At 43.5% G+C, this 26,451-nt stretch overlaps 6 protein-coding genes across 8 annotated transcripts in view; 3 read left to right on the forward strand and 3 right to left on the reverse strand.

Annotated features, from left to right (window-relative positions):
• LOC126557820 (splicing factor ESS-2 homolog) overlaps window positions 1–26,451 on the reverse strand; it is a 126,758-nt gene that overhangs the window by 53,150 nt on the left and 47,157 nt on the right. The gene's annotated exons all lie outside the window — the stretch shown is intronic.
• Window positions 1,033–1,789, forward strand: LOC126558993 (uncharacterized protein F58A4.6). The gene is made up of 2 exons (XM_050215084.1): window positions 1,033–1,320; window positions 1,396–1,789. Exons 1-2 carry the CDS (start codon window positions 1,037–1,039, stop codon window positions 1,787–1,789), a joined length of 678 nt encoding a protein of 225 aa, XP_050071041.1. The 5' UTR covers window positions 1,033–1,036.
• LOC126557939 (bleomycin hydrolase) overlaps window positions 2,449–26,451 on the reverse strand; it is a 56,603-nt gene continuing 32,600 nt past the window's right edge. Inside the window, exons 2-7 of one of the 3 annotated variants that reach the window (XM_050213867.1) lie at window positions 7,719–7,745; window positions 4,360–4,517; window positions 3,907–4,290; window positions 3,354–3,829; window positions 3,159–3,279; window positions 2,449–2,683 (exon numbers count right to left, since the gene is read on the reverse strand). In XM_050213867.1, coding sequence (XP_050069824.1) covers window positions 2,465–2,683; window positions 3,159–3,279; window positions 3,354–3,829; window positions 3,907–4,290; window positions 4,360–4,517; window positions 7,719–7,728 — 1,368 coding nt within the window. In that variant the 5' untranslated portion in view covers window positions 7,729–7,745 and the 3' untranslated portion in view covers window positions 2,449–2,464. Of the gene's footprint in view, window positions 2,684–3,158; window positions 3,280–3,353; window positions 3,830–3,906; window positions 4,291–4,359; window positions 4,518–4,611; window positions 4,666–7,718; window positions 7,746–9,154; window positions 10,062–26,451 lie in introns of those variants that run through there. The other 2 variants (XM_050213868.1, XM_050213866.1) reach the window with 2 other exon arrangements.
• LOC126557574 (GPI mannosyltransferase 2) lies at window positions 11,646–13,364 on the forward strand. The gene has a single exon (XM_050213386.1). The coding sequence runs from the start codon at window positions 11,658–11,660 to the stop codon at window positions 13,362–13,364; it is 1,707 nt and encodes a 568-aa protein (XP_050069343.1). The 5' UTR covers window positions 11,646–11,657.
• On the forward strand, window positions 16,397–20,279 carry LOC126556806 (probable ATP-dependent RNA helicase DHX34). The gene is made up of 5 exons (XM_050212324.1): window positions 16,397–18,364; window positions 18,438–19,028; window positions 19,097–19,508; window positions 19,582–19,891; window positions 19,964–20,279. Exons 1-5 carry the CDS (start codon window positions 16,397–16,399, stop codon window positions 20,277–20,279), a joined length of 3,597 nt encoding a protein of 1,198 aa, XP_050068281.1.
• On the reverse strand, window positions 22,412–25,209 carry LOC126559738 (uncharacterized). The gene is made up of 5 exons (XM_050215911.1): window positions 25,037–25,209; window positions 24,806–24,919; window positions 23,116–24,666; window positions 22,916–23,045; window positions 22,412–22,834 (listed from the first exon to the last, which is right to left on the reverse strand). The coding sequence occupies exons 1-5, from the start codon at window positions 25,202–25,204 to the stop codon at window positions 22,473–22,475; spliced, it is 2,325 nt and encodes a 774-aa protein (XP_050071868.1). The 5' UTR covers window positions 25,205–25,209; the 3' UTR covers window positions 22,412–22,472.

The raw sequence follows: 26,451 nt of genomic DNA on the forward strand, positions 1-26,451 counted from the left end.
GATAGTTATAGATTGAACCGGATAATAAAACATAATAAGATGCGTTAGGTGTTGCTTTAGGTTAGGTATTATGGCCTAGGGAACAGAGATACAAAGCTGCAATTTGGGTGCAGTAAAGGTTAGGTGTGCTAGGGTAACCATTTCTGTATAATCCATGTCAGCTGTCGTCTGAAGCTACATCTTCCATACGCACAGCAGGTTAAATGTGGAATTTGATTTTGATGTTGATTTTTTCTATAACCACTTCTATTTTAACGAGCACTACTTTATTTGTATCAACTAATCCGACAGAAGATGAAATTGTGCAAAGTAAAAGAGAATTGAAATATGATGCAAAACATTTCATTTACGCTTAGGAATTTCACAAAGGCGCACCTTTGTGGAGTTAGGTCGTCAACAGTAGCTGCCTTTTATTTGATCTACCAACCTTAAGGCTTGCAGAGCTCTACTTTTGTACCGATATTTATTAATACGATTTCAGCGTGCTGAGCACATATATAGCTCAAATAAAGTAAGAAAATATGTGTTAATTGTGTATTTGTGTGTTGTTGAAAATCGTTGACAAATTATGATTTCCAAGTGTTTAATTAAATTAAATTTAATTCAAAAGATTAAAAAGAGAATTAGCAAGAAAAGTCATTTTTAATCAAAGTTAAACCTTTATTATCTCACTAATTGCTAGCCATATTCGTTCAAGAGATTGCATTAATAAGCAATGCTAATGAATATTTCTCGTACATTACTATTTTTTCTTCTTTTTAATCAAAAATGAATAAAAACTCTTTTTTGCTATTTTCACTACCAAAACAACGACCATTTCAAACACCAAACTCAGTGAGCGAGCGCCCTCTATGTTCTTTCAACCGAAACCTAATTGTTGCTCGGGAAAGCATTTTCAAACCTTCAACTAGTTACACTAAACAAACGATCAAAGTCAAGCACGTCCAACTTATAAATAAAAACAATAACAAACTCGTATGCGGCTAATTCTGCCCCGCTCGTTCCTTCTACTATTAAAACACGAAAAATAGTGCGGATGGCAAGGATATTTTTCTACATTTGTGATTACTTTGGAAGTATAGAGAAATGCAATGTTCAAAGAAATACCATTCGGATACGAAAACAAGCAACCCGACCCAAAAACATTCCGTCGTGCATCACAACCGAACCGCTTCAGCTAGTAGATTTGTTACTCAATTTACGATTCTTTCATCGCTATCGGCTTAAAGTGGCAAATGCACTGGCAAACTATGGTGTACCGTCGAAAACACTCGTCGTAAAACTGGTTCCTCCCGCCAAAGAGCACTTAGATTACCATTGGTAAGGCCTGGATATTCGCATCCATTCGAAGATAGTTTGATTATACACAGCCAACCGGTTTCAATCGACTTACAGGGGTGAACGTGCCGTCCGCATGATATGGGAATTGGTGGAAATAACCGAACTAATGGCATGGCTTTCAACTCTCGGTGGTGCCTTCTCCGCCCTCGGCAATTATCAACCGGCCTGTGCCGATACGGCGGGTAAAATTTCGCTGCACCAAATGGAGCTAGCCTTTCGGTTGGGTGATCCTTCACTCGTTGCCCGGTGCAAGCTGTACCTTGCCATATCGCTTGTACAGAGGGAGCAGTTTGCGGCCGCTGGACACATCGTACGGCACGTGTACCGCCACGAACGGAAGCAAACGGTACCTGATACGCGGCTACTGAAAATGTGCCAAGGCATATGGTCAAAGCTGCGGTACGAGTACGATATCTATCGCAGAAATGTGGCCCGCAAAAAGACGTAAAACAACACACACGATACACGTGTCGTGATGAAACAAAATTCTAGTAAACAAAATACACAGTTAGAGAGTGTGCTAAACACCACCCACGGTTATGGATTAGAGAGATATTGAAATATATTGCAAATTCTATTTCTCCTTTTTTTCGTTATAAAAATGTTATAATTCTTGTTATTATTCACACTTCTTTCTTCTGCTTTCGTATCGCTTTCATCTCATATCTAACGGACATTTTGTTTGTTCAACCTATATCCCTAAATTTTAATTGTTTGTATATCAGAGTAATTCAATTTATATGTAACGGGCGTAACGCGCAGCGGTCGTTGTTCCACCCATCAGCACAACCACGGAGGTCTACACCATAAGGGAAAAAGGATTTTAGAGGGCGTGATTGTTCCATATATGCAAAAATGGGGTGTTAGAAACCATCCGTCGTTGCAGCAAAACGGTAGGCAGCAGTAGCGACAGCACTAAGCGCCTGTGAAGCGAACATACATATCTACAAGCTGCAAAAATTACTTTAGATGATTGTATGACTTTTTAGGAAAAGCATTTTATAGCGAATAAACGGGTTTCTTCCTAGCATGGATGGATCATAGACGTGTGCGGCTGCTTCTGCCCGCGATGGAACAAACGAAACGCACATCACGTAGCACGGCGCTCAAATCAATATCCGTTTTACTTCGCCAGCGTGCCCATGGGATCCCAGGCGGGCAGCACTATTGGCGGGAGATCAAATACATCCAGCACGTCCTGGCTCACTATGCTGCGATCGACGACCACCTCAAACACAAACTCTTTGAACCACTCGGCCGTCATTATTAGGTAACCCTTCTCGCCACGATCCTCACCCCAGGAGTTTTCCACGCGGAACTTGGTCGGCTTTTGGCTGTTGGGCTGCATTTGATAGATCAGAGAGAGAGCGAGAGAAAGAGAATTCAATGTAACCCTAGTTTTTCATGATGCCTGTGTGGGGGTTTTTAAACATCTTGCGGTAGGAAAGAATGCGAAAATATATAGTATATAGTTTATATCCCATAAAAAAATATTTTAAAACAATATTACTCTCGTTTTCAGACGTTAAATAGGCCTTAAAAGGCCTTTTGATAGCATGGATTGTTGTAACATAATCAATCCGTTTTTATGTGTTTTCTGGGCGAGTATCAAACTCATAACCACTTTTTTAGCATTTGTTTCCACAAATGAAATTATTTTTACCCCCAAAAATAGTTCTTCAGCACATAAAACCAACACATAATTCACCCAGATTAACCCAGTATTCAAATGATTTCATTTTCACATTTTTTCCTATCGCGAAAGTACGGAGACATAATTATTTAATCGTAACGTTGAAACTGTAAACCATACTCACATCAACCGACACTCCCGTAAACACCATCGCGTGTGTCATCATCGACTCGCCGTACAGCAGCCGATCGGCCTTATCCATCGTAGTCTGAATGTCTACTCCAAAAACCAGCTTGAAGTCATGCCTACAAATAACAGCCGAAAAAAACCCATTCAGCCATCCTTATTGCTATCTCTCTGTCTCCACTTTCATACTTACACATCCAAATCTTCGATGCCTTGCTTGCCGGCAAAACGTTTGTTAACCTCACACCCGAACCAGACCGGTTCACCAAACTTTAGCGCTTTCGTGACCAAATCGAGCAGCAGCTCGACCGGCTGATTGTTGTACAGCACCTGCCGTCCACCCACCACATTCCCGAGACAGTCGACCGTGTACGAGCGGCCGTACAGGTTCGATGCGCGCGGATCCGTCACCAAACACACCTTATCGTCAACGTTGAAGTAAGGCTTCACATACTTCTCGTAGAAATCGATCGGACGGATCGGACCGATGTTAAGATACTTCTTCGATTTGTCATAGTACTCCCAGGTGAACTTTTCCGGCGGAATGCCAAGACAAATGCCAACGATGTTGTACACCTCGTTCATCTGCTTCTTTATCCGTTCCTTCACCTCATCGTCCGATGCACCATTGTCGATCAGTTTGCGCAAATCCTTCGCATACTCACGGAGCTGACAGGGGGGGGGTGAGACAAATACGCTTTAAAAAGGCTCATCCTTTCGAGGCATCCGACCACCCAAACTCTTACCTTGCTCTTTACGACCGAATTCATCCGGGTGCTTGCCTCACAGCTGTAACTTTCCGGGAAACATTTCTTCGGCATCAGCCCGTGCTTGTTGATCAGATTAACCAGCATGTCCCACTGGCCACCGTCGCACGTTGGATCGTTCAGTAGAAACGATACCAAACGTCCGTCAACCGCTTCACCCCGCTTGGCCGTGTCCACCACATTGTTTAGGAAGTAATTGGCCCGCTCGATCTTATCCCAGTAGAACAGATACGCCTGCGAAAACTCAAACTCGTCCAGATTGTACTGCTTGATGAAGGGGATGCGAATGCAGTTCAGTGCCGCAAACAGCCAGCAGCGGCCCGAACTTTTCTGGTTCGTCAGCGGTTTGCCTTCGTTCTCGATCTGCGAGGAAACCAAATTTGATTAATAGCAACGAAGCATTCCATCGTACCGTGTAGAACCCACACCCACCTTATACGTGAAGACGTGTTGCGTGTTTTCTAGCGATTTTCGCGACAAACACGCATCGAACGGGTCTATCCGGGTGCACACGTTCTGCGCGAGCACATTCTTTGGGCAGTCGTAAAAGTCGGTACGACACTTCTGGAAGAACTCTTCGTTGAGTGGAGCTGCAATCACACGGAAAAGAAAAAAGAGAAAGCATCACACGCATGCTACAGATCGCTCGTGACGTGATGTGAGTGTCACAGATCGAAAGTCTACCCCGATGGCAGCACATCTTCAGTATTAATGACAGCATGGCGGCCAAAGCTGAACTGTTCTTCGGTCAGCAGGTTCTTGGACTATATTCATACTAGAAAAACATTTAACAACATTCCACACAACAACCTTATCCTTTGACATTCACACATCGACCAACATGCATGCATGCTCTTCCTGTTGTTGATAAGATGTGTGACGGTAATGTACCAACAGCCACAATCAAATACAAGAAGACTCCACTCGACAATCGCACCAACAGTGGATCTTCCTCCATCGTTTCCATCAAATATGGATTTCATGTGATTAACGCGAAGCAAAAGCGCGTTTTTCGGCTCAGCTGATACGAATGATTCAGAATACATACTCCCAATTTGTACCAAGGTCAGTGCTCTAGCGCAAAGCGACCACTAAATCCATTATCAAACAAAAATCACACTATCAAGTCAAGCGGCTACTGGGGAGCAACCAAAGAGTGTAACGGATTACTCAATGCCGCTTTGCAATTTTCGCCTATCAGCTTAAAAACGATGACAGGTTTTATGTTAATTGGATGGCAGATTAATTATGCACCGTACTATACGGTTTTGCACACTACAGTGTGTCGTCATAATACAAAAATGTACAGACTGTTTGCTATTGCTGTTGTCCCTGTTGCTTATCACTAAGTAAAGGTGTACTTTTCTTCACACCTTTTAGTTGTACTTCTTTTCTGTCATATGTATACACTTGACTCTAATCTCAAGGAACAAAATCACATTAACGAAATCGCTTCACGAGGAAGATAAACAGCATGACAAAGCGCAGGAAAATGATAAACAAGATGGCATCGTAAACATCATCTAGAACGAAAGGTTGGAAATGGAAGTCTGTGATTGTTTAGCGGTAAATAATCGGATCCCACGAGCATACATTAAATGTAGTGTAATAAACTGGAAGGCATAAAAGGTGCAGTTATATTATTAGTGTACAACAACACAAAAATGAGACACGAGACATAGTAAAGAGGAGTTGATTTACCGAAGTTGAAAATATTGCAGTCATAACAATTTATTGTCCTCGTGGTGTGACACAACTTGATGAATCAACTGGAATACAACATTTTCCAACAAGAGTTGGAAGAGTTTAACAAAGTAACGGAATTATCATCCGAAAGACGATACCGTAAATCTTTTGGCTAAAAATGTGAGGAACAGAATGATTTGAAAAAAGTGCTCAAAAAAAAGGAGCTCTTGATCCAAACCAAAATTTGGATTTTTCTTCTGTGGGGAAGGTAGCCCACCGTTTCTGCAATGGGTGTTTTGCGGGGTTGCTTTTGTGTAAAGAACAAAACCCCAATTTAATGAGGAATCTTATTTTCCATTTAGATGTTTTTTTTCTGAGTCTTGGGTTTTATCCAAGGGCAGACAGTACGGCGGAGAGCCGTCGTACTTGAATGTAAATAAAAATTTCAGTCATTTAAGCCTGCTTCGAATATTCAATGCCAAGAATGATTCGAAACAGATTCGATGCTGAATGCTAAATTCGATCACCTTGGGATTCGATTAGGATTCGGATTAGGATAGAGATCGCTAGGGATTCGATTGAGATTCTATAAGATAAGGATTTTCAGGCTTATTTGAACGTGATTGGAAATTATGTGGGGTCCTATCCTGCTATTTTCCGCATCCCTAATCTGCTTGCTTTTCCACCTGATCGAATGACCAACGACAATATCCCGTATTAATTCTTCTTTATCTAGTAGTAGTTTAACTCTTACTTACTCTTACATTTACGCTAAACAAGGGCACTCGTTATCAATGATTTTTCTTCAAATAAAGAGCCTAGCTGTATGGAGTACATCATCGGAAAAATAGGTCAGACATTTCCGCACAATCTGCACCCGTCGGTCCCTATTAAACGCTTTCAGAATAAGTAAACAATCCACGCGAGTGGAAAACGCTGCTGTAAAATTATTTTTAAACCCTCAAAAAAAATAAATCAGCGCCTATAATTAATTGTACTGTGATTGACGATACTGTACTGTACTCTTATTGAATGATGATCGTTCGCTGTATGTGTGTACAGTTGAATTGTTTATCCCTTCACGCACGAGGCTCAAACAAATAAAAATGATCACGCGCATGCACCAAGCCAAATGGTCAATTGCACCATGCATTAAACATGGGATTCTGATGTATCACGTTTTTTTTTTTCTCGCCTTCAGATTGCACAAAATCTTATTCTCCATTTTTGTGTATTTTTCGTGTGCGTACACATACACCATCGCAGCAAATTCTGTGTGTAAGCACGCTCATCATCATCGCGGGGGCCATCACATTTCCCAGCTGCTTTTCGACCGTTCTCTTTGCTTCGCTTTCGGTCGGGTGGGCTGGTTGTTAACGTTGACCTAGATACCCGGGTGTGCACCAACAACGGTAGGTCTGATGAAAGCGAAATTTTCTTTGCTTCGGAACCATCAATCCAGTTTAACGGGGAATGAACGTTGTTTTTAAGCAACAGCACCGAACCGAACAAAGAAAACGAAATCTATGTGTAAGGATATTAAGCCCCTTTGCGGTCGGACATCTTTTTAAGGATGCCACGTTGATCTTCATTGCTAAATGACACAGTGTTGGAGATTTTCGTTTGGCTGCCATTAATCCATCCAGACACAAAACCACGGCTTCCAAAAAAAAAAATCTTTAATTAGATCATGTTTCTGTAAGCGGCTTCACCTGTCGGAATACGACCCTTGGAAACGGTTTTAGGGGAAGCAAGGCTCCACTTAATCCGCATTGCAGCATTAAAAAGCTTGCCATCGTGTATGTCGTCCGAATTTGTCACACAAAGCAACGCAGCAGAACCATGGGCACCGCATAAATATGGCCACACACCACCAGTAGCAACACGAGTATTATATAATTAAACATTGTTAAAGCCACTCACAAAACAGAACGTATAGCAACCCGCGCACAAACAAACAAACAAATAAAACACACATACGCACCCACCAAGAGAACAAAAGAAAACAGGAAATGATATGGATCCGGCAAAGTTCACAAGTAAATAACGATTGCTAAAACAATAAGGAAGTGACCACCCGTGGAAAATGTGCACTGCTCGCTTACATGGCAACATTCTGGTTCCGGCTGTTCCTTCGCAAGTACTCTCGAACTCCCGGGCTTCGTTGCGTTCGCAGGACTTTCCAAAAATGCACCACTCTGCGCGCGTCCGGAAAGGGAGAGGCTTTCGGTCTGGTTTCAATCGTCGTCACTGTCGCCGCCACCTATCGGTTTTACGCTTGTACTCAACCCCACCTTAGTTACAGTGAGCCGCCAACCCAATAACGCAATGCACGACCTTCCGTCCTTTGGGGTGGCAAAATCTTGTTTGCAGATTCTGGACGCGATTAGCAACACCGAAATGCACTCGACACTCCTGTGGGCGCAACTTTCTCCGCGGTTTTCAAACAGCAGGGCATCAAGTGCCGCGTATCATGAAAAAGACCGTGTCCCTTACTCGCATACAAGCCCGCACACACACACAATCACAACACCGTAATTCTTTTGTAGAGCGCTGATCCTTGGATGGGGAATCCTTCTGCACGCACGCACAACCCGGTACAAGATACTGTACCGTACGCAATCTTGCTCAGACTTCGATGTACAAGGCTGATGTGAGTTTGGGGGACACTGGAGCGTAATTTAAGCTACAGCAGAGCGATTAGCAGCTGCTGCATCTGCACACAATCAAGTTTAAATTCGTTTCACGATGATAGATGTATTTACACATCGCCCCAGCATGACGTTTCGTTAAATGAGTGACATCTTCTTTCAAACAAGATGGTTGGTTTTGACACTAGCTTCGTTCAAAACCGGCTGCACATTTTGACGGCTTGAGTGTAAACAAACTGAAGCGTTTCGCTTGGAAGATCGTTTGATCGTTTGTTTGTTCTGCTTGCGACTGGAAAATGATCGCATATTTTAGTTACGTTGAGCAGAATCTTCTAAGTTTGCATTAAACAAGAACCAAATAATGTGAAATGTTTTCTCGACAGCGTCAACTATTGTCATACTAATATTAATAAGTAATAGTAGCACCCAGACCGTTAATTAGAAGTAATTAAAAACAAAACAACTACGTTACAAAAAGCTCCAATCAACAAATCGCATTCAATTATTCAGGTTTAAATTTTACTTACTTTAGCGCACTTGAGTTATATAAAATTTAGAAAAATATTAGACCGAAATTCAGCTTAAACACTGCAACCTTTGCCATTGTGTATTTTTTGTGAAAAAAAAACTCGATAACCTTGTAGAAACAATATTAAACCTAATAGGTTGCCTGACACCTCACCTTAAACAGTAATACCAGATAGATTCGAAACTTTGAAGACGTGCAGCAACTCGGAATGTTGATTGAAGAGATAAAGTCACACAAGCGCCGCACATGGCAAACCTATATTAGATCATTTCGAGTAATGTTGCTTATTGACGTTCTGATAGGTTTCATTGAGGGGCTCGAGACGCAACTTCTTCTAAAAATATTTTAAACACATACATACCTTTTGGAAACCGTGAAGTACTACTCAGCTTCATAGTGTTGTCCTCCGCCGTCTGCGGTTTATCATCATGTAGGTTCAAACAGTCCGCGTTTCTTTGGATATGCTGTTCCTCCTGCTCATCATTACTAGCCTCACTGGCGAACTCTCGAACGAGCTGTTCGTATCCCTTTTCTATCGGCACGTGTCCCGATCGATCGGCCGGTGTGGGGGAATCATTCAACAACGTCTCGGGAGGTTCGTTTAGTATTTCCACCTGCTTCAGTGCATCCAAATCAGCAGATCGGTTCATCACCAACCCGGTGAAACTGGACAACCCATAACTTTCACCGCACACCGTCGACAGTCTTAAATCGCTAGCCAACGACGCATCGTCATAATCTTGTTTTACATCGAACTCAATAATCCTGTCGATGAATCGATCACCGGTACTGCATTCGGCTTCGTCCACATCCGATGACAGCAAAGTAATGCCTATTTTTGATCGTTTGCCATTTTCGTTTGTCTCATCATCGAACGGTGTCTCGATGGCACCGTGTCGCTTCAGCTGCTGTCTACGCTCTTCCCGTAGTAATCGTTCCAGCTCATCGCCCACCGCATCCATCGGCTGCACTAGCGCTACAGGCCTCACCTCCGGCAGATTGAGTGTGGGAATGGCGATCGGAAGCAAATTACGACACTCGCCATTGAAACAATCCGTCCCAAAATGCCGGCGACAGACGCGGGCACTCTTGAATACGTTCATCGGGGGCATACGCAGCAGCCGCGGATTGTTGATAATGGAAAGCCATCGTCGGAAGCGATTTGCTTCACGCACGGGATGCGGAAACACATGAAAAGAGACACGGGCCAAACTTTTCTGGGCGTTGAACCGGCCGTTCGGGCAACCAATCACTGCGCAATCCCACATCGGCGTTGAAAGCGTTACGAGATTTCAGTTTAAGAATGCACCATAACTACGCTGCACAATATTAAGGAACCACAAAACAACGTACGAATATGGACCACAAATTGTTATGCATCATAACAAAGGAAACAGCAGAAATGAACAAGCTCAGCTGCAAGGTCGGTACAAAACCAAAGCAAATGGAAACGTCAAAGCATGGTGGTCGCTCGATTATCCGGGTGGAATGATTTCGTTTCTGCATCTGGGTAATATTTCAAATATTCAAACGATTCTTTTATTCTTCTACATGAAATATTAAATTCTTATTCTAACATATTGTATTCTGAGTAATAGGGAAGAAATAAGGTAGAGGAGGATAGTAGAGGAACAGAATTTTTTTTGCCAAAACAACACTTCAAGAACCATTTGTCAAAAAATGACGCATTGGCCGAACCTCTCCTGCTGGTTCGTGCAAGTTGAAAGATGGAAATTGTTGTTATGTACTTCGTCTTCTTGAAAAGTTGCAATTAAACAAAGTTTTCCAGTACAAGAATGAGGTTTCTCTGTGTTCATAAACTCACAAGAAAGTGCACAACTTAAGGCCAGACACATATTCTGGTAGTGTTCCGGTTCTCGCGCTATTGTAAGTAACATTATGTTCGTGTTCAGCAATACAATACACACATATTTACACACAACACTTTTCCCAACTCTCGCGCGAACTCTAAACACGCGGAAAACGTACGGTGAACGCGTGCGCGTACCTTCGCCAACCTATATCCCGAACCGAGCTCCGTAAAACAGCTCATTTTATCCCCAGACTATATTTTGTGGTTCGATTGCTCGCTTAAGGTAGTGTTGGTAGTAGTCGACCCGGTCCGATTACCCTAACAAGACCAAACCGCAAACATAGCAACCAAACAGATAAATAAAAACCAGGGAAACCCCCAGTCTCTCCGTCATCTAAGCAACCGTGGAACGTTTCAATATTGGGAGTTTATCTAGGTTAGTTGCGAATCACCAAGCATTTGTTTGCTTTACGCAAGCAATATCGTGGCTTTTGTTTTGGTCGCATGGTTCGTAGCGGGAGAGCCAGCCACCCCCCTTGTATTCAAAGAAACACGCGCACTACACCGTACAGCGAGCGAGATCAGCACGGTCACATGGAAGTGTGTTGGCCCCGGGGAAAGAAGAAAGATTTTGTATCAGGATTTTCCACCACCACCAAAAGTGAAACAGTGTGTTATAGTCCCTTATAGTGAGAGGGTGTGCGTTTTGTTCCCAACACGGCTGGGAAAAAGGGCATTAAAAAACTTTTCCCAATAGAAAAAATTGGGTAGTTACATTTTTCTTTCCTTACAATTTTTAACGTTTAATGGCACGAAACCTGAATACAATTTCTTCCCTCTCTTTTCCAGGGGCCAAACAAAGTACGAGCGGCGCGCGTGTGTGTGTGTAGTGAAGTTTTCATTGTTGTTCAGTCGAAGCACTCGGTTTCAGCTTGGGTCTCAAATGCTACAACGATAACATAAATACAACTGTTTCCCGTTGCATTAACATCCTGAGAAGGAGCAAAATTAATGTATCTCGGCAACTGCACCGATCTGAGGTGGTGCAAAAATGCCTTCGGAATGTTACAACGGTGGCACGACGTCGCCAAAGCGACGGATGCACGTAGTAGGCAATGGAAAATCACACCAACAGCATCAACAACATGTGCATCAACATCACCATCGACAGCAGCATCATTACCATAGCAGCCAACAACAGACACGCGGGGAAACGCCGAATCACGATAGAAACGCGGACCCATCATCACCATCCATGACCGAATTGCCACCATCAAGCGGATCCTTTCTACACATATCAATCACCAAGCTGGCCATCGGTAGCCGCCTGTTCGTGATAATGCTACAGCTCGTCGCTAACCTGCTGCTGCCGGATCACGATGCAGGCGTGTTTGTCGCTCCGCACGCTAAAGACGCACCCGAAAGGCCACTCGACGCTCTGGTACGCTTCACACTTGGCGGACTAAATCGTTGGGATGGCCAATACTTCCTGCACATTGCCGAGCACGGCTACACATACGAGAATGCGCTCGCATTCTTCCCGCTATTTCCGTTCATCCTGAAGATTGTGTCCAGTGCACTAAGCAGCTACGAGGTGGTCACATTCGTAAGCTACCGGGAGCTTTCGCTGCTGCTGGCCGTACTGTTCAACATGGTGTGCTTCATCGGTGCAGCCAAAGCACTCTATCGACTGAGCAAGCACGTGCTCGGCAGCCAAAAGCGGGCGGAAATCGCTGTCCTACTGTTTTGTTTTAATCCAGCTTCGATCTTTTTCACCGCACCGTACACGGAAAGTTTGTACGCGTGGCTTTCGTTCGTCGTCATGTACCAGAGCATGGAGGATGTGACGTCCATTTTCCTAACCATCCCGCTTAGCCTGTCGATTCTGTGCCGCTCGAACGGGATGTTCAACATCGGGTTCGTGCTCTACTTTGCCGTGCGTCGCATCGCCGCCCAGGTCAACTTTCACAACATCATCTGCATCTGCTCGCGGCTCTTCTCGATGCTGATTATTGTGCTGTTTCACTATGGCATCGCCCAGGTGTACAATTACTATCTGTTTTGCTTCGTGCAGAAGTTTAATTTTCCCGATCATGTGCGCGAGTATGCGGCGGAACATGGGCTCGTACTGGCCGGAAACAAAACGGACGATTCTTCACCCTGGTGCACAAATTTACTGCCCCTGTCGTACTCGTACGTCCAGAGCCACTACTGGAATGTGGGCTTTTTACGATACTACGAGCTAAAACAGCTGCCTAACTTCCTACTAGCACTGCCGGCTATTTATTTGACGCTGAGCAACTCCTACCGGTATTTGTGTGAACATTGGGACTACGCCCTCCGGTTAGGGTTGTTTCGTTTGACCAAAAAGCAACACAAACTAATGCGTCCCTACGATCGCTTTGCGCTGGTATTTGTGGTACACGCACTAGTGTTGACCATCTTTTCGTTGCTTTTCGTACACGTGCAAGTAACCACCCGGCTGCTGTGCGCTGCCAGCCCCGTACTGTATTGGTATACGGCGGAATATTTTACCGGCGAGCGTACGTTCATCAAGCGCCAGGTGATCCGCAAGCTTTCGAAGCAAGTAAAGGATGGGGAGGAAAACAGTTGCACCCATGTAATGAATCACATCGAGCTAAGCGATCTGCTTGACTTTCGCTGGATGAATGGGCCCCAGCAGGCCATCCTGGTGTACTTTTTCGGGTACACCGTGGTAGGCACGGTGTTGTTTAGTAATTTTTATCCATGGACCTAGGCGGGGATATGGATCCTCGATCGCTGCTAGAAGCTTCCACAGTAACACTTCCTTTGCCACCGTTGGAGACCGACCAAACCGACGATACTATCGATTCGACCAAAAAGCAAAAAGACGGCTTCGTTACCTAAAGCCAACACATTTACAGATTGGGATTACACTTGTCTCGTGCCTTTTTCGCTCTTACATACCTACGTACATATACATATTGCCAAAAACTAAGAACAAAATTAGGAGAAAGAAAAGATATTGTACTGCTGTAATGTGTGACAACTATCGGGTTCAACCCCTTGGTTAAAGTTCACTAGTTTAACGAACGCTAAAGATACGCTTGCTCATTTGCTCATTGTTTGTAAATTACAAAGATTGGGACGATGCAATATTATGAGTATTGAATTTCAAAATTTGCCAAATTATATTACATTACACCAATTGGCGGGGGACAAATGTTATTTTTTGGCCCGGAACTGTGTTTGTTTAGAGTCTTTAGTGAAGTAGATTAGAACCGTATCGAAATGTTTTAGTTTAACTACGCAAATTGTTAACGAACGAGAACGCTTGTTGATAAGTGGTAGTGTAATAATGTTTAGTGTATCTATCAACCGCCTTGCATTACCACCGAGAAAACGATTGTCGCTCCCGAAAATTTGCAGACCGATCGATGGCAAGCTTTCGAACTATTTAGTTAGAAACCAAAAAACACACAGGAACATAATGTTCTCTATATATGTATGTATGTATGTATGTATATACATATATACTATTTAAAGCTACACTACAAATCGCTGAAACACGGAACGCATGGAACAAATGGATCGATTTTTCACCCGTTCGCCTCTTGCGCCTCTATACAGAGTGCTGAATCGGATCGAAGATAAACACTAAAGTGAAACTTGCAGAGCTACCCCTATATAGATATAAATGCTATACATATGTACTTAATAATAAATAAATTACATATTTAAACTCGAGCCGTATATAAATATACACATCACTATCCCTCAAAATATTTTGCCATCGTAATAATAATAAGACATGAGTGATCAACAACTGAACAACAAGAAAAACAAAATGTGAATTTTTGGGTAAAAAAAAACATAATATTATCTTACGACACTCGCATAAATAACACATCATGTTTAAACAAAAATCTAAACAACGTTTTAAAACTTTTCTCTCTAAAAGATAAATAAAAGTGCATACGTGCAAACATAAATACATTAAGCAAGAAGCGCGACACTAAATACAAAGCACCTAAACAAAGAACGGAAACAATCAAACAAATAATTCCTGTTATGAAAAATAGAACTGGGCAATCGAACGAACTTAACATATTGTGAAGGTGGGAGAAGAAGCAAAACGCTAGTTTTTTCCATATAGGAGAATAATTAAGGTAGTAAGAAAGAGACATTTCAATTAAATTGTTGATTATACAATTTCAATCACATTACTTCTCGGTAAAGGAAGTATGTATGAGGGTGACGAACCAAAATTAATAATAAAAGAAAACAGGAACATCACGTTATACACTCTACCAATTATGTGTAAGGAGCTGGTAAGGAGACAACTTCAACATCATGTTAGTGATTAGCTAGTAATTAGTGACCAGAGTTTAAGACAAATAAACAAGGCAAGTAATATCGCACACTTAAACTTATCGAAACCGTTAACCAAAACGCATCTTAAAGATAGAAAAAATATACAATTTAAAAAGAGAGAAAATAATAACAACCAAATCTTCCTCACGTATAAATCTAATAAAAATCAAACGTTAAATTATAGCATTCAAGCAGACTTCAAAACGTGCGCACACCTTCCCACCAGGTCGTGCTTTATATGGATAAATCTAATTAATTTTAAGTACTTTGATTAACATTAACGAAACATTACTACAAACAAGTTCAATTAAGTCTGTATTGGAGGAGTGCGGTATCGCTGAGAGTTAGTTAACGAATTGAAAAAAAACGGCATAAAGTTGGCCATTAGATGGATTTGACTGATCAGAATTCAATGTTAGCATATCGTTGTTTCCGACAAAACGGGTTGACCATCCAGCTTATCTACCTTCCCTGCTGTAGAAGTCCGCCAAACCGCTTTCGGTCCAACTCGCTGATGGTAAGATCGGCGTACAACTCGTATCTGTTCAGCTACTACGGGTAAAATCAAACCACACAAGCTAGAACCGAATGGCAGGTCAACACCTTTTTAATTATCCTTTTGCCCGACTTGTTTTATTCAAAGTTTCTACTAAAAATATTTTCTGAAAATTTAAATCTAATTTTTTAATTGCAATAAAGGAATCAACAACTATTCCTTTATCATTGTCACTACTTAATCTTTATTTATTTTTTATTTTATTTATTTATTTTATTTATTATTTATAAAAGTTCTTCCCTTTCTGCATTTGTAGTAAACTGGTGAATTGGTTATTACATTCTTATGAAAATCATTGTGGGAACACAATACGCTAATGTTTTATTCTGATCTTTAAAGATCCATATTTTGGTCGCTGGTAGAATTCATACAAACATAACAAGCAATGTATTGTATTTTAGCGTTAAAAAATCAGTCATTTTATTCGAATTCATCTTGAATGTAACATCAATTTGCAACCACCAAAAAACTATAGAAGATTACGAAAGGCAGGGCAGTGTATTTAACGTAGAAAAGACAGATGAATTTAACTGCGTGGCCCGCAACTCGGTGGATAGTTAAATACTGAATTGCTTTAATTTGAATGGAGCCCCTCTTTACTTCTAGTCGTTATATAAATTCTAAACACTTGTTGAAATTAACTTTAACAGATCAAAGCTTTTTGCTAGTAATCGTTCGTGATCTTTACTATCTTTGACGACGTTTGGCAGGTTAGACAATATATCTCTAGTTTCACTGTTAGATTATTTCTAATAGTAACTCTAATAAAACTGTTTCTCAATCGACATTTGCGTGTGTTTATTTATAATTGTCCGATTGTCCCGCGTATCTTTGGTCCTACTAATGATAGTTTCTCATTCCAAGCTGTCCATAACATCATGAGTCACCGGCACAACGATCAACGATCGAGAAATTCTGGTTCGCGAAAAAACCATCGTTCCAGATTGCGCAGTCCACCAGCAGCATCTCGTGCATTGAAGTCAAGCAATGAAGCAGAGCAAACAAATTTGATCCATTTCTCCTTTCTCAACCACAAAACGGAGCTGAACCGTGTGCTAAGAGGTTACTGTGTCCGTGATCAGCTAGTGGATGATGTAACTGACTTCTGGCTGTTTGTGAACAAGTACGAAGCGTTGTTAAAACGTACCGGACAACCGATTCTACCCAATCCAGCTGCCGAGCTCTGTACCAGTGGAACGATTCCTGCCGAGTACAGTAAAGCCCTTGGATGTTGCATATCGCTTCGAGTTCCCATCGATGAACTGTACGCTCGCTTAGGCGGAACAGGTTCCGGTGTCATAACGCGCATCAAGCTGGCCCAGCTGCTGCAAATCGTGACGCACTATCTAGACTTTCGTCAACGGGAAAAATTCAACAAACTACGCAAACTACGTCAAGCACAAGCCAATCTGCCCGTCGCCAAACATCGGGAGGAAATTGTGCAAGCCGTCCGTAACGAACGTGTAGTAGTGTTGGCAGGTGATACGGGATGTGGCAAATCTACCCAGGTACCGCAGTACCTTTATCGGGCCGGTTATGAAGGAATAGCATGTACGCAGCCGCGTCGTATCGCTTGCATTTCCCTCTCGAAGCGTGTTGCGTACGAACTGTTGGCCGAGTATCGCACCGAGGTTGGTTACCAGATACGGTTCGAGCGTAGCAAAAACACCAACACCAAAATACTGTTCATTACGGAAGGATTGCTGCTGAGACAGTTGGCAAGTGAGGACAATCTCGAGCAGTATTCGGTTATTATACTGGACGAGGTGCACGAGCGCCATTTGCATGGGGATTTTTTGCTAGGGATCGCCAAATGTCTTATCCGTGCACGGCCCGATCTGAAGCTGGTGCTCATGTCGGCTACCATCAACATTAAGCTGTTTGCGGATTATTTCTCCGAGGAGGAAGCCCGCATTATTGAGGTGCCGGGAAGATTGTTCCCGATAAAGTTACACTACATGCCCCAGCTGCAGGATGTACCGGTTGGAGCAGCGGGCAGTACAGCCAAACGAACCCAGAGCGATCGTATGAGCCCAGAACCGTACATTCAAATTTTGCAACTAATTGACCAAAAGTATCCACCGACGGAGAAAGGAGATGTGCTGATATTTCTGAGCGGTTTAAACGAAATAACGACCATTGTGGATGCTGCTCGGGAGTATAACGAGAAGAACAAGAACTGGATCATTCTACCGCTACACAGTACGCTTTCGATCGCCGAGCAGGACAAGGTCTTTGATTACGCGCCGGACGGAATGCGTAAGTGCATCGTATCGACAAACATTGCCGAAACGTCCGTTACGATCGATGGCATCCGGTTCGTCGTGGACAGTGGAAAGGTGAAGGAGATGAGTTACGATCCCACCACCAAGATGCAACGGTTGAAAGAGTTCTGGATATCGAAAGCATCGGCAGAACAGCGAAAGGGACGTGCCGGACGTACCGGACCAGGCATTTGCTACCGCTTGTATGCGGAAAAACAGTTTTACGACTTCGATGCGTACAGCACGGCGGAAATCCTGAAGGTGCCACTGGAATCGTTGCTGCTGCAAATGATTTCGATGGGCTTGCCGAATGCGCGTTTGTTTCCGTTCGTTGAACCACCACCGATGGATAATGTGGAGAACGCGATCGTCAGTCTGAAGGAAGCGGAAGCATTGACAGAGGACGAAAAGCTTACGCCGCTCGGTAAAGCACTGGCAAAGATTCCCGTCGACATTGGCATCGGTAAGATGCTGCTGATGGGTTGTGTGTTTCAGCAACTGCAACCAGTGCTAACACTGGCCGCAGCATTGAGTGTGCAGTCCCCGTTCACCAATCGAGCGTACCGCGATCCGGAATGTGAGGTAAATTGTGGCGAATCGAATTAGGGTTTATGTATCAGGGATCACTAACTGGGGAACAAAAATCTATTCACAGAGAGCACGCAAATCACTCGAGTCCGATCACGGTGATCCAATCACATTGCTAAACGCTTACAAGGAATGGTTGGAGATTAAGCAACATCGGACCGACTATGGTCGCCGTGAGGATGGTGATCGACGCAGTGAAAGCACCAAAGTGTGGTGCCGTCGCCGAGGTCTGGAAGAGCAACGGTTCTACGAAATCACCAAACTACGCAACCAGTTCCAGGATCTACTGCAGGACTGCGGTCTAATGGAGACACAAAACAACGATCATTTGTCCAGTGCGGAGCGAGCGATTCGTAACGGTGAGCTACGCCAGCTAAAGGAACTTCGGAAAGCGCATCGTATGGAAGCACCGCGCAAGCGCAAGCTGCTCAAATCTGACCCTTGGGGAATGGGCGACGATGGCGATGAAGCAGCAGACGACGGAAAGGTGGACATAAGAGATGTAGAGTTTCGTTTGAGTCACGATTCCTCCAAACTGCAGCATCTCGTTTCGGGAGCCACCGCCTGCAGCTATAGAGATCTGATGACGCTCAAGCTAATACTTGTCAGTGGACTCTATCCACAGGTGGCAATTGCAGACGAGTTCAACTACTGCAAGGTAACGTATCATGCGTACTTTTCGATCTCATCTCTCTTTGTACCCTAATGCCCTAATTCACATTCTAGAGCCTATCGGAGCAATTTTTTCACACCCGTGCAAAGCCATACGTTTCGCTACATCCGATGAGTTTTTTCGGCAACAATGCGCAACTGCTGCAACTGACGGACGCTGAAATTGAGGAGAAACCGCCCACATACAAATCACGTCAACCGCTCAGCTCTCGTCACCAAATTGTGTGCTACTTGACGCTACTGGAAACGAACAAATCGTATCTAACCAACACACTGCGTATGCCGGCCGCCCAAACAATATTGCTGTTTGCACACACGATTGAAACGAACACCAGCTTCTCAAGGATCGTGTGTGATGCATGGCTGTGTCTCGACTTTCCAGCCCCGGAAAGAGGTCAAGCGCTACTGTTGAAAGCAACCAAACTGAGACGACTCTGGAATCGGTTGCTTGCAGAGAAGTTAAAAGGTATAGGCCGATTTTCGTTGTTAAATTTACTCCGCTAACTGTATTGTCCCTTTACTTATATTTGGCTCCGTAGCACTCACAATAACGGCAGACGGTGAGCTAACAAAACACGAACGAAACGCTTCGATCGAGCAGATGAACCTTGAGCTGTGGTCCAGTCTAGCACAGTACATGAATACGGAAATTTGTTACACCATCAAAAAGTTGCTTCCGGCAGACCTGAAATCGCTTTACGTTGGTCCTACGATGGTAGATGACGATGACGCAGATGGTGAGCAACGAATGGAACTGCCCAATCCCAACCCGTTTGCGGAAGATTTTCAACCACTGTACAATGAAACGAAAGGAGGCATTTTCTTGACCGAAAACATTACTTACGGCTGGTATGTGGAGTTTAGCATTACCTTAATGCAAATTTATAATATCACCAATATGGTTTTTTCTTCCCTCTGAAGTGTTGTCGAGACGGATTGGAGCGTACAGCTGCAGGAGCAAATTCTTGAACAGGATTGGGAATGTAACCATTGTCGAGGAACGTATCGTTTGACTGGCTTACAGAAGCTGCAACACACCGTCGTTTGCAAGCCGGTAAAAGATGACGAATCGATGGTACCGATGCCAACAGCAAGTGAAATGGGTTCGTCAAAAAAGCTAAACATCACGCGGTACGATTGCCCAAACTGTGGTCAGCAGCAAATGTTGAGTGCGATCGACGTATTGAAACATAAGAAGAGTTGTAAAAAACGCATCAAGCAGGAATCGCAGGACTAATTGTACAATAATTATCCACAAAACATTGGAAATACAATATCTATTAAAGCTGGTAAAAAAAAAACTGCGTAGTTACTTATATTTCGTGGCGTAGGAGATGTATAGACTATTCTTTCGATTTTTATTCTTGTGTGTATCGGATAACTGTTTTTGCTTTGATAATGAGACGTACATCTATCATCTGCGCTAGCAGCAGTACTCACATGCACACACGCACACACTCTATTCGGTTGTTTACAAAGAAGGACTACAAAGTTTTCAAAATCACTACTACTGACCCAAGGAGGAGTATGAAGCGTTTTCTGTGACTTCCCTGGAGAATACTTGCTACCGATGTGTATGCACCGGTTTGATTGATATTGCCGAACCATTGTTTAACACACTTTGTTTGTCATCTTAATTTTTCGAAATATTTGTCGTAATACTTCCCTAGTCGTGACCAACGAGTTGGTATGGAACCGTTTACTTTTTTCTAGCCCTTAGCTTAACTGATGGTAATTTGTGGTTGATTTCACCATATTCAGTTATAACCCCAACACCTGCAGCCTGCTTGAAACATGGGTTTTACTTCTTCTCTGTTCATCCGATCATACCAAATGCATAAAAAAATAGATTAAAAAAATTAATGAATTTTTCATGTGTGTCCTGTTCCATGCGAAGAACTGTAATTGAAGATTGATGGCGCTTCTGATAAATTCGGAGAGATTCTCACCAGCAAACAATAGCCTTTTAGAAGCAAAACGAACTGATCCAATCCAATTCAATCATTTTGTGTGGCCAAGACTAACTGATCGCTAAAGCCTCTAAAAGCGCTAAAGACAGATAATTCCCTTACATCTTCTCTGAACCGGATCTTGAAATGTTTGTAGAATGCCTTTTGAACATACATTCCAGGACAATTCATTTATTGCAGCCGAAATGTTGTCTAGTTTTTAATGCAAACGTTACAGGTCACCTTTGCAAAGCGAATTAATTTTCCGATTAGGTTTAAGTTTCGTTTTACCACTTCCGCCAACCTGTATGACTGTCTTTCGGTTACCATTTTACCCAGTTACTCTAATACTTCTGCCGATAGTAGTTTCTATAAGTGCACTATTGCGCTCCTACGATAAAATGTACCAACCCATACCCATGGTAAAGATTCCTGCGTTAATACGGGAGCAATTTGATGTGCATTTCACCTAATGTTTTGCAGTCAATAATTTTACCGGTATGTATAAATTTCCTACACTTATTTTTTCCCTTAATATATGTGTATATATATATGATTTGGTTTTTCGTTGACAAATTGGCACAAATTCCGAACATCAATCGTTTTGTAGCTATACTAACCCACTTGCATTTTCGAATATCAAAATTTCCCTGCTACTGATACTGGATTTAGTGTTGCAATTCCGTTTTTGATAGCAGTTGGAACTTAGCGCTTTCATTACATTCCCATGTTCAATTTCCTTCTCTTACCGCGTAGCCTCTTTGGTGCGAAGAAGATGTTAAAACTGGACCTACAGTCCGGAAATAGCCGTAAAGCGTGGAGGCCGTGCGGAAACATGTGTAATACTTGCGTTTGTGTATAAGTGGATCAACGTATTGATAAACGAATAAGGAGCATTCTGTCACAATGCACTCTTCAGTTCCTTTAACACACAACAACCAACAATACTCTTTTGCTATGGTTGTGATTTCTGCTCCAACTTCGGAAGGTTATAACATTGATTACACCACAATATTGAAATAGGGCCAGCAATGAGAGCAAATCTTCACTAGCCTACGGTAGTAGCAGTTAGTTACGTGAGCGAGAACAGAGAGCAGATCATCTATACGCGCGCAGAGCATTTTAAGACGGCGCATTCGTGTTACGCCTGTTATATATCGGTCATGCATGGGCCAACCACACTGTGCTAATACAATTTTTAAGGCGATAAGAATGAACAATACCTACTTGTTAACTCTGTTTTGCTAGGAGATTCTGTACCTTCGCCCTTTGCTATGAAGATGCTTCTCTACAGAACGTCACATATTCCTCCTCTATATGCGTGTACATACATACAAGGCAACGATTACCTGGAGAAGCAAAGGCGCCATACTCATTTTCCGGTTTGTAACAGTGGGCCACAAAACACTACCACCCCCCCTGGGGATGCTTCAGTAGTGCTTCTGCTTCACCGAACATTAGTATTCGTGCGCACACAATCGTCACAAGCTAAGCTTTAGTGCTTTCCGTTGATTTTCCAGCTTCAGTTCCAGCATCGTGTACGGTATGACGGAGATGACCAGCAGTATGGCTAGGATGATAATTTTCGGTGCCTCACACAATACACCATGGCCAGCAAACGTGACGGCTAGGCCGAGGAATCGCAGTGCTTGCAGGGGTGATGTCACTTCGGCGAACTTGTTAGGGTGTGTGAGCGTCGTTAAAGCAAAAAGGAGCGTTTCCCAGACTGCGTTACACACACCCCAGGCGGCCGGTATGACGTACAGTACGGCACTGTCATCCCTGGAAGGTTTCCAGCGCAGGAGAACAAGCAGTAGACAAGCATGGAACATAAAGCCAGCCACTATGGAGAAGAAAGAGAGTGAAAGAGAACGTCATTATTGGTCAACATACATTGGAGTACATATTTATTGCGAAGACCTACCAATAACTACGACACGTTTAGTGTGTTTCAGAAGCATACTAAGGGTGCAGGCAGCGATCAGTTGCATTACACCCATTCCGACCAGAACACCTGCCACACTGTTCGGCCCCAGTTCGCATGCCACAAAAGCCTGGAAAAAAGAAACAAAACACGATAAGTGATTTCATAGAAAACACTCGCACACACACACGCATTCTCACCTTCATAAAGTCCGCCATCATGTATGCCTGTTCGGTGCCCACAAAGTAAGCGAGCGGTCCGGCAAACAGCAACGTGTCAGACATCCTTCTTATAGAGTCAAACTTGACGTTAAACTCAATGTCCGTCGTGAAAGCGGTAACAGTAAATGCTAGCACACCAAACACCAGATAGACGCACATCAATGGCGTGGCACCCGTATAGCCCTGCAGTTTGAGCTGATTTTCCAGCGCGCTACTATTGACCGGGACGTTTTTGTCCCAAACCGGGCAAAGATGTGATCCACAGATACGCTCACCGTAGTCGTTCGTCTGGAACATGCTGTACGGAAACCGATCCATGTACGGGCCTGCTGCATCACGTAGCTCCTCGGAACTACCACCGGTTGGACCACTGGACGTGCTGGTAGGATGCGATCCCTCCTCACCATTCCCAGTTGGTTCTGGTAGTCGGATGTTGTACAGGAAGTACATCGTTTCACGTAACGTTGGCATCGAAGGAGTAACAACCTTGGAAGTTGTAGCTTTGGCAGGCCTTGTACCGTCAGTCGTCGTTATGTCGGCTACCGTAGCTTCCGTAGCTTCCGGTAGTGACATAAGCATGTCCCTGTACAGAGGTAATCCCCCATCTATTGGTTGGTCGTTGTGAGACCCATTAATAGTTGGTGTCGTCCCGTTCACTGTACCGGTAAGCGCTGCATTCGGAACGGACGGAGCGAGACTCGATATGTAGTAGCATCCAATGCGGTTCGAACCCGCAGCACATGTCAAAACAAACGCTGCCACGATCGTACCAACGATAATTCCAAAGTCTCCCGCTGCTTTAAAATATCGCCCTAGCCGACGGACTTGTTCCTGTCGGCTACACAGCAACCGGTGATCATCATAACTATCGGCGTTCGCACCGGCAGTACTAGCACCGCCACACTCCGGCTGAGAGCAGCTCAACTTCCCAGCCATCGACACTAGCAGCGCTTGTTTGCAGATGACGGAAGGTCCGAGAAATAGGCCAAGCAGCAGGTATCCGGGAACCAGCAAAAGTAGTACGGGATAGATGTGAGCAGCTAGAAATAAACAGACGGCAGCATAGCTAGCCGCTAGTACGATCGAGTACCCAAAGCGTTGTACCAGCTTGGTCGTCATTAAGCTCATACCGGCCGTTACGGCACAGCACAAGCTTAGCAATCCCGAACCAACGTCCGGTCCGGCTGCAAGCCAGGATTCCTGCTGGAACCAGGTCGAATTGGAGCCCTGCAGTACTATGAGCGGTACCAGTGCGGTACACATGAAACCGTGGGCCACAGCCACCAGGATGAAATTCTTCATCATCTTCGAGCGTACGTGTGATGGGATCTTGTGCCGACAGCCGTAACTGCGGTTCTGTACCGTCAGCAGCTTACGCACGGATGTTGCCCCGATGGAACTGTTGACCGAATCGCGCCGATGTCTGTTCCCTAGTGATGAGGACTGAAACTGATAGGCTGCGGTAAAGGTTGGACCAACCGAGATGCGATGACTACGGTTAGAGGCCGGCGAATAGTTGGTTAGGTATTGCTGTAAAAGTAAAGCGGAAAATTCAGTAATTTCAGTACGTTTTCTATTCCTTCTTCTTCTTTGGAGGAGATTTTGGACTTATTTCTGTCCCGTATCAGGATAGTCAGCCCGACGTCTTCGGACGTCTTCTACTACTTACATCAATTATTGGGTCGTCCCATATGTGATGCGCTTGACCAGAGCTTCGTGTTCTCATAACCTTCCTCGAGCCTGGAGGACATTTTTGTTGAAAAATACTTTTTGCTGCAGCAATCTGATATGAAAAAAGTGGTGAGTTTCCTTATCTTGCTTGCATAGATAGTTATATCACTTCCATCATTTGCTGAGTGTTTTTACATGTCCTACTACTACTACTAATACTACTACGTACCTGTTGCTTGTGGATAAAGACGGGTCGTTCGAGTGTTCGTATCGATTCCTTTTCACGGCCAAAATCACGCTGAATGATTCGTTCTCGAGCTAGGATGCGTTCTCGCTCCTCTAGCCGTCGTTCAAGCTTTTCCGTTGAAAGATCGCTCAAGTTTGGCAAGCTTCCCATTTTATCGTGAAGAATTTTCACGTCTAACAAACAGCGGGATACACTATGTGGGAGTATTCATCTTTTTTATATCTACCCACATCCGGTTGACCTGTGTGAAATAGAAAAAAAAAAACAATGAAAATGAGTACATAATTTATTGATTTAAAATTCAATTTCCTCACATTTTCCTGTATAAACAAGCACAGCCTACAATACATTTAAGCCATCTTAATTAAATAGAAAATATGTTGAAATGCAAAACCAAACTAGAAGCCTAGAATGTGCATCAATTCCAGTTTCCAGTTATTTCAAAATAAAAAAAAAAGAAACTGTTTATATTGCAAATGGTTTATTTTCGCAGAAAATTGTCACAGCCTGCTTTTCCAAGAGTGATTTTCCATCGCTATATGCGGCAATACGGAATATTTGCACCGCTTTTTATACGTCGAAGCATCCCGATGGTTTCAACTAACAAAAGTCGGACCAGATTGGAAAATAGTGTGTTTATTCCTCGAAATATGTCGAACCGCAATGGCCGGCAGGCCGATGGAACTCGATAATTGAATTGCACGCGTTCCCAGAACATGGTAGAACATCATATTGCACCGATCCTAAAGAAGCAAATCACATTATCAGGCCAATAGGTGAGTGATGCTGGAAAAGTGACTACCAGTAGTATTAACCCAGACCCGGTAGCTGCAACACAATTTGGGTGAGATTTATTTTCGGACTAATAGAGTACGTAGCTGCTTCTGCTTTCCATAAAAAATGTTTGCGTTACTTTACACATGTAGCTTGGATCAAGGATATATTGTTTCAAAGCAGAAAAAGTACAATTTATAGTGATGCTATTCATGGCATATAATGCATAGTGCATTTCCGAGAACCTTACGTCCTCGGCACGCTTAGAACATATTTCCGAAACTCAGGAAGCGCTTCTTATTTTTCATCCCCAATTGCCCATCACTTCTTCAAAAGCACCGTATAGCGCATCCATGAAACGGTGCTTACGGTGAACGTTGAAATTTTCTCCCAGGTCCAAGGCGGACTGTTTCCGGCACAAAGTTTTCTTCCTGCACTTGTCAACGTACAGCGGGCGGGCGGGTAGTGCGCTCAAGGCATTCATTCGCCCGGAACTGAAACAGCAGGTGATGAAGCAGCTCTGCCAGAAAGCGTGACATTCACAGTTTCAGAAATGTCATTTAAGAGGGAACACCCGCGTCATGCCGCATCCGGTCGCGTTGTGCCGGTGTGCGTTGTCGAAA

This window comes from Anopheles maculipalpis, chromosome 2RL, assembly GCF_943734695.1.
Source record: "Anopheles maculipalpis chromosome 2RL, idAnoMacuDA_375_x, whole genome shotgun sequence".
Taxonomy (NCBI): Eukaryota; Metazoa; Arthropoda; class Insecta; order Diptera; family Culicidae; genus Anopheles; species Anopheles maculipalpis.

What these genes read in the sequence shown, in the direction of transcription:
- LOC126557574 (XM_050213386.1), top strand. Translation starts at nt 11,658, where the DNA reads ATGCCTTCGGAATGTTACAACGGTGGCACGACGTCGCCAAAGCGACGG.
- LOC126558993 (XM_050215084.1), top strand. Translation starts at nt 1,037, where the DNA reads ATGGCAAGGATATTTTTCTACATTTGTGATTACTTTGGAAGTATAGAG. An exon ending in GAGCACTTAGATTACCATTG is followed by an intron (nt 1,321 to 1,395) that starts GTAAGGCCTGGA and finishes ATCGACTTACAG; the next exon opens with GGGTGAACGTGCCGTCCGCA.
- LOC126556806 (XM_050212324.1), top strand. Translation starts at nt 16,397, where the DNA reads ATGAGTCACCGGCACAACGATCAACGATCGAGAAATTCTGGTTCGCGA. An exon ending in ACCGCGATCCGGAATGTGAG is followed by an intron (nt 18,365 to 18,437) that starts GTAAATTGTGGC and finishes ATCTATTCACAG; the next exon opens with AGAGCACGCAAATCACTCGA. An exon ending in GCTTGCAGAGAAGTTAAAAG is followed by an intron (nt 19,509 to 19,581) that starts GTATAGGCCGAT and finishes TTGGCTCCGTAG; the next exon opens with CACTCACAATAACGGCAGAC.
- LOC126559738 (XM_050215911.1), bottom strand. Translation starts at nt 25,204, where the DNA reads ATGGGAAGCTTGCCAAACTTGAGCGATCTTTCAACGGAAAAGCTTGAA. An exon ending in TCTTTATCCACAAGCAACAG is followed by an intron (nt 24,920 to 25,036) that starts GTACGTAGTAGT and finishes TTTTCATATCAG; the next exon opens with ATTGCTGCAGCAAAAAGTAT. An exon ending in TAAACGTGTCGTAGTTATTG is followed by an intron (nt 22,835 to 22,915) that starts GTAGGTCTTCGC and finishes TCTTCTCCATAG; the next exon opens with TGGCTGGCTTTATGTTCCAT.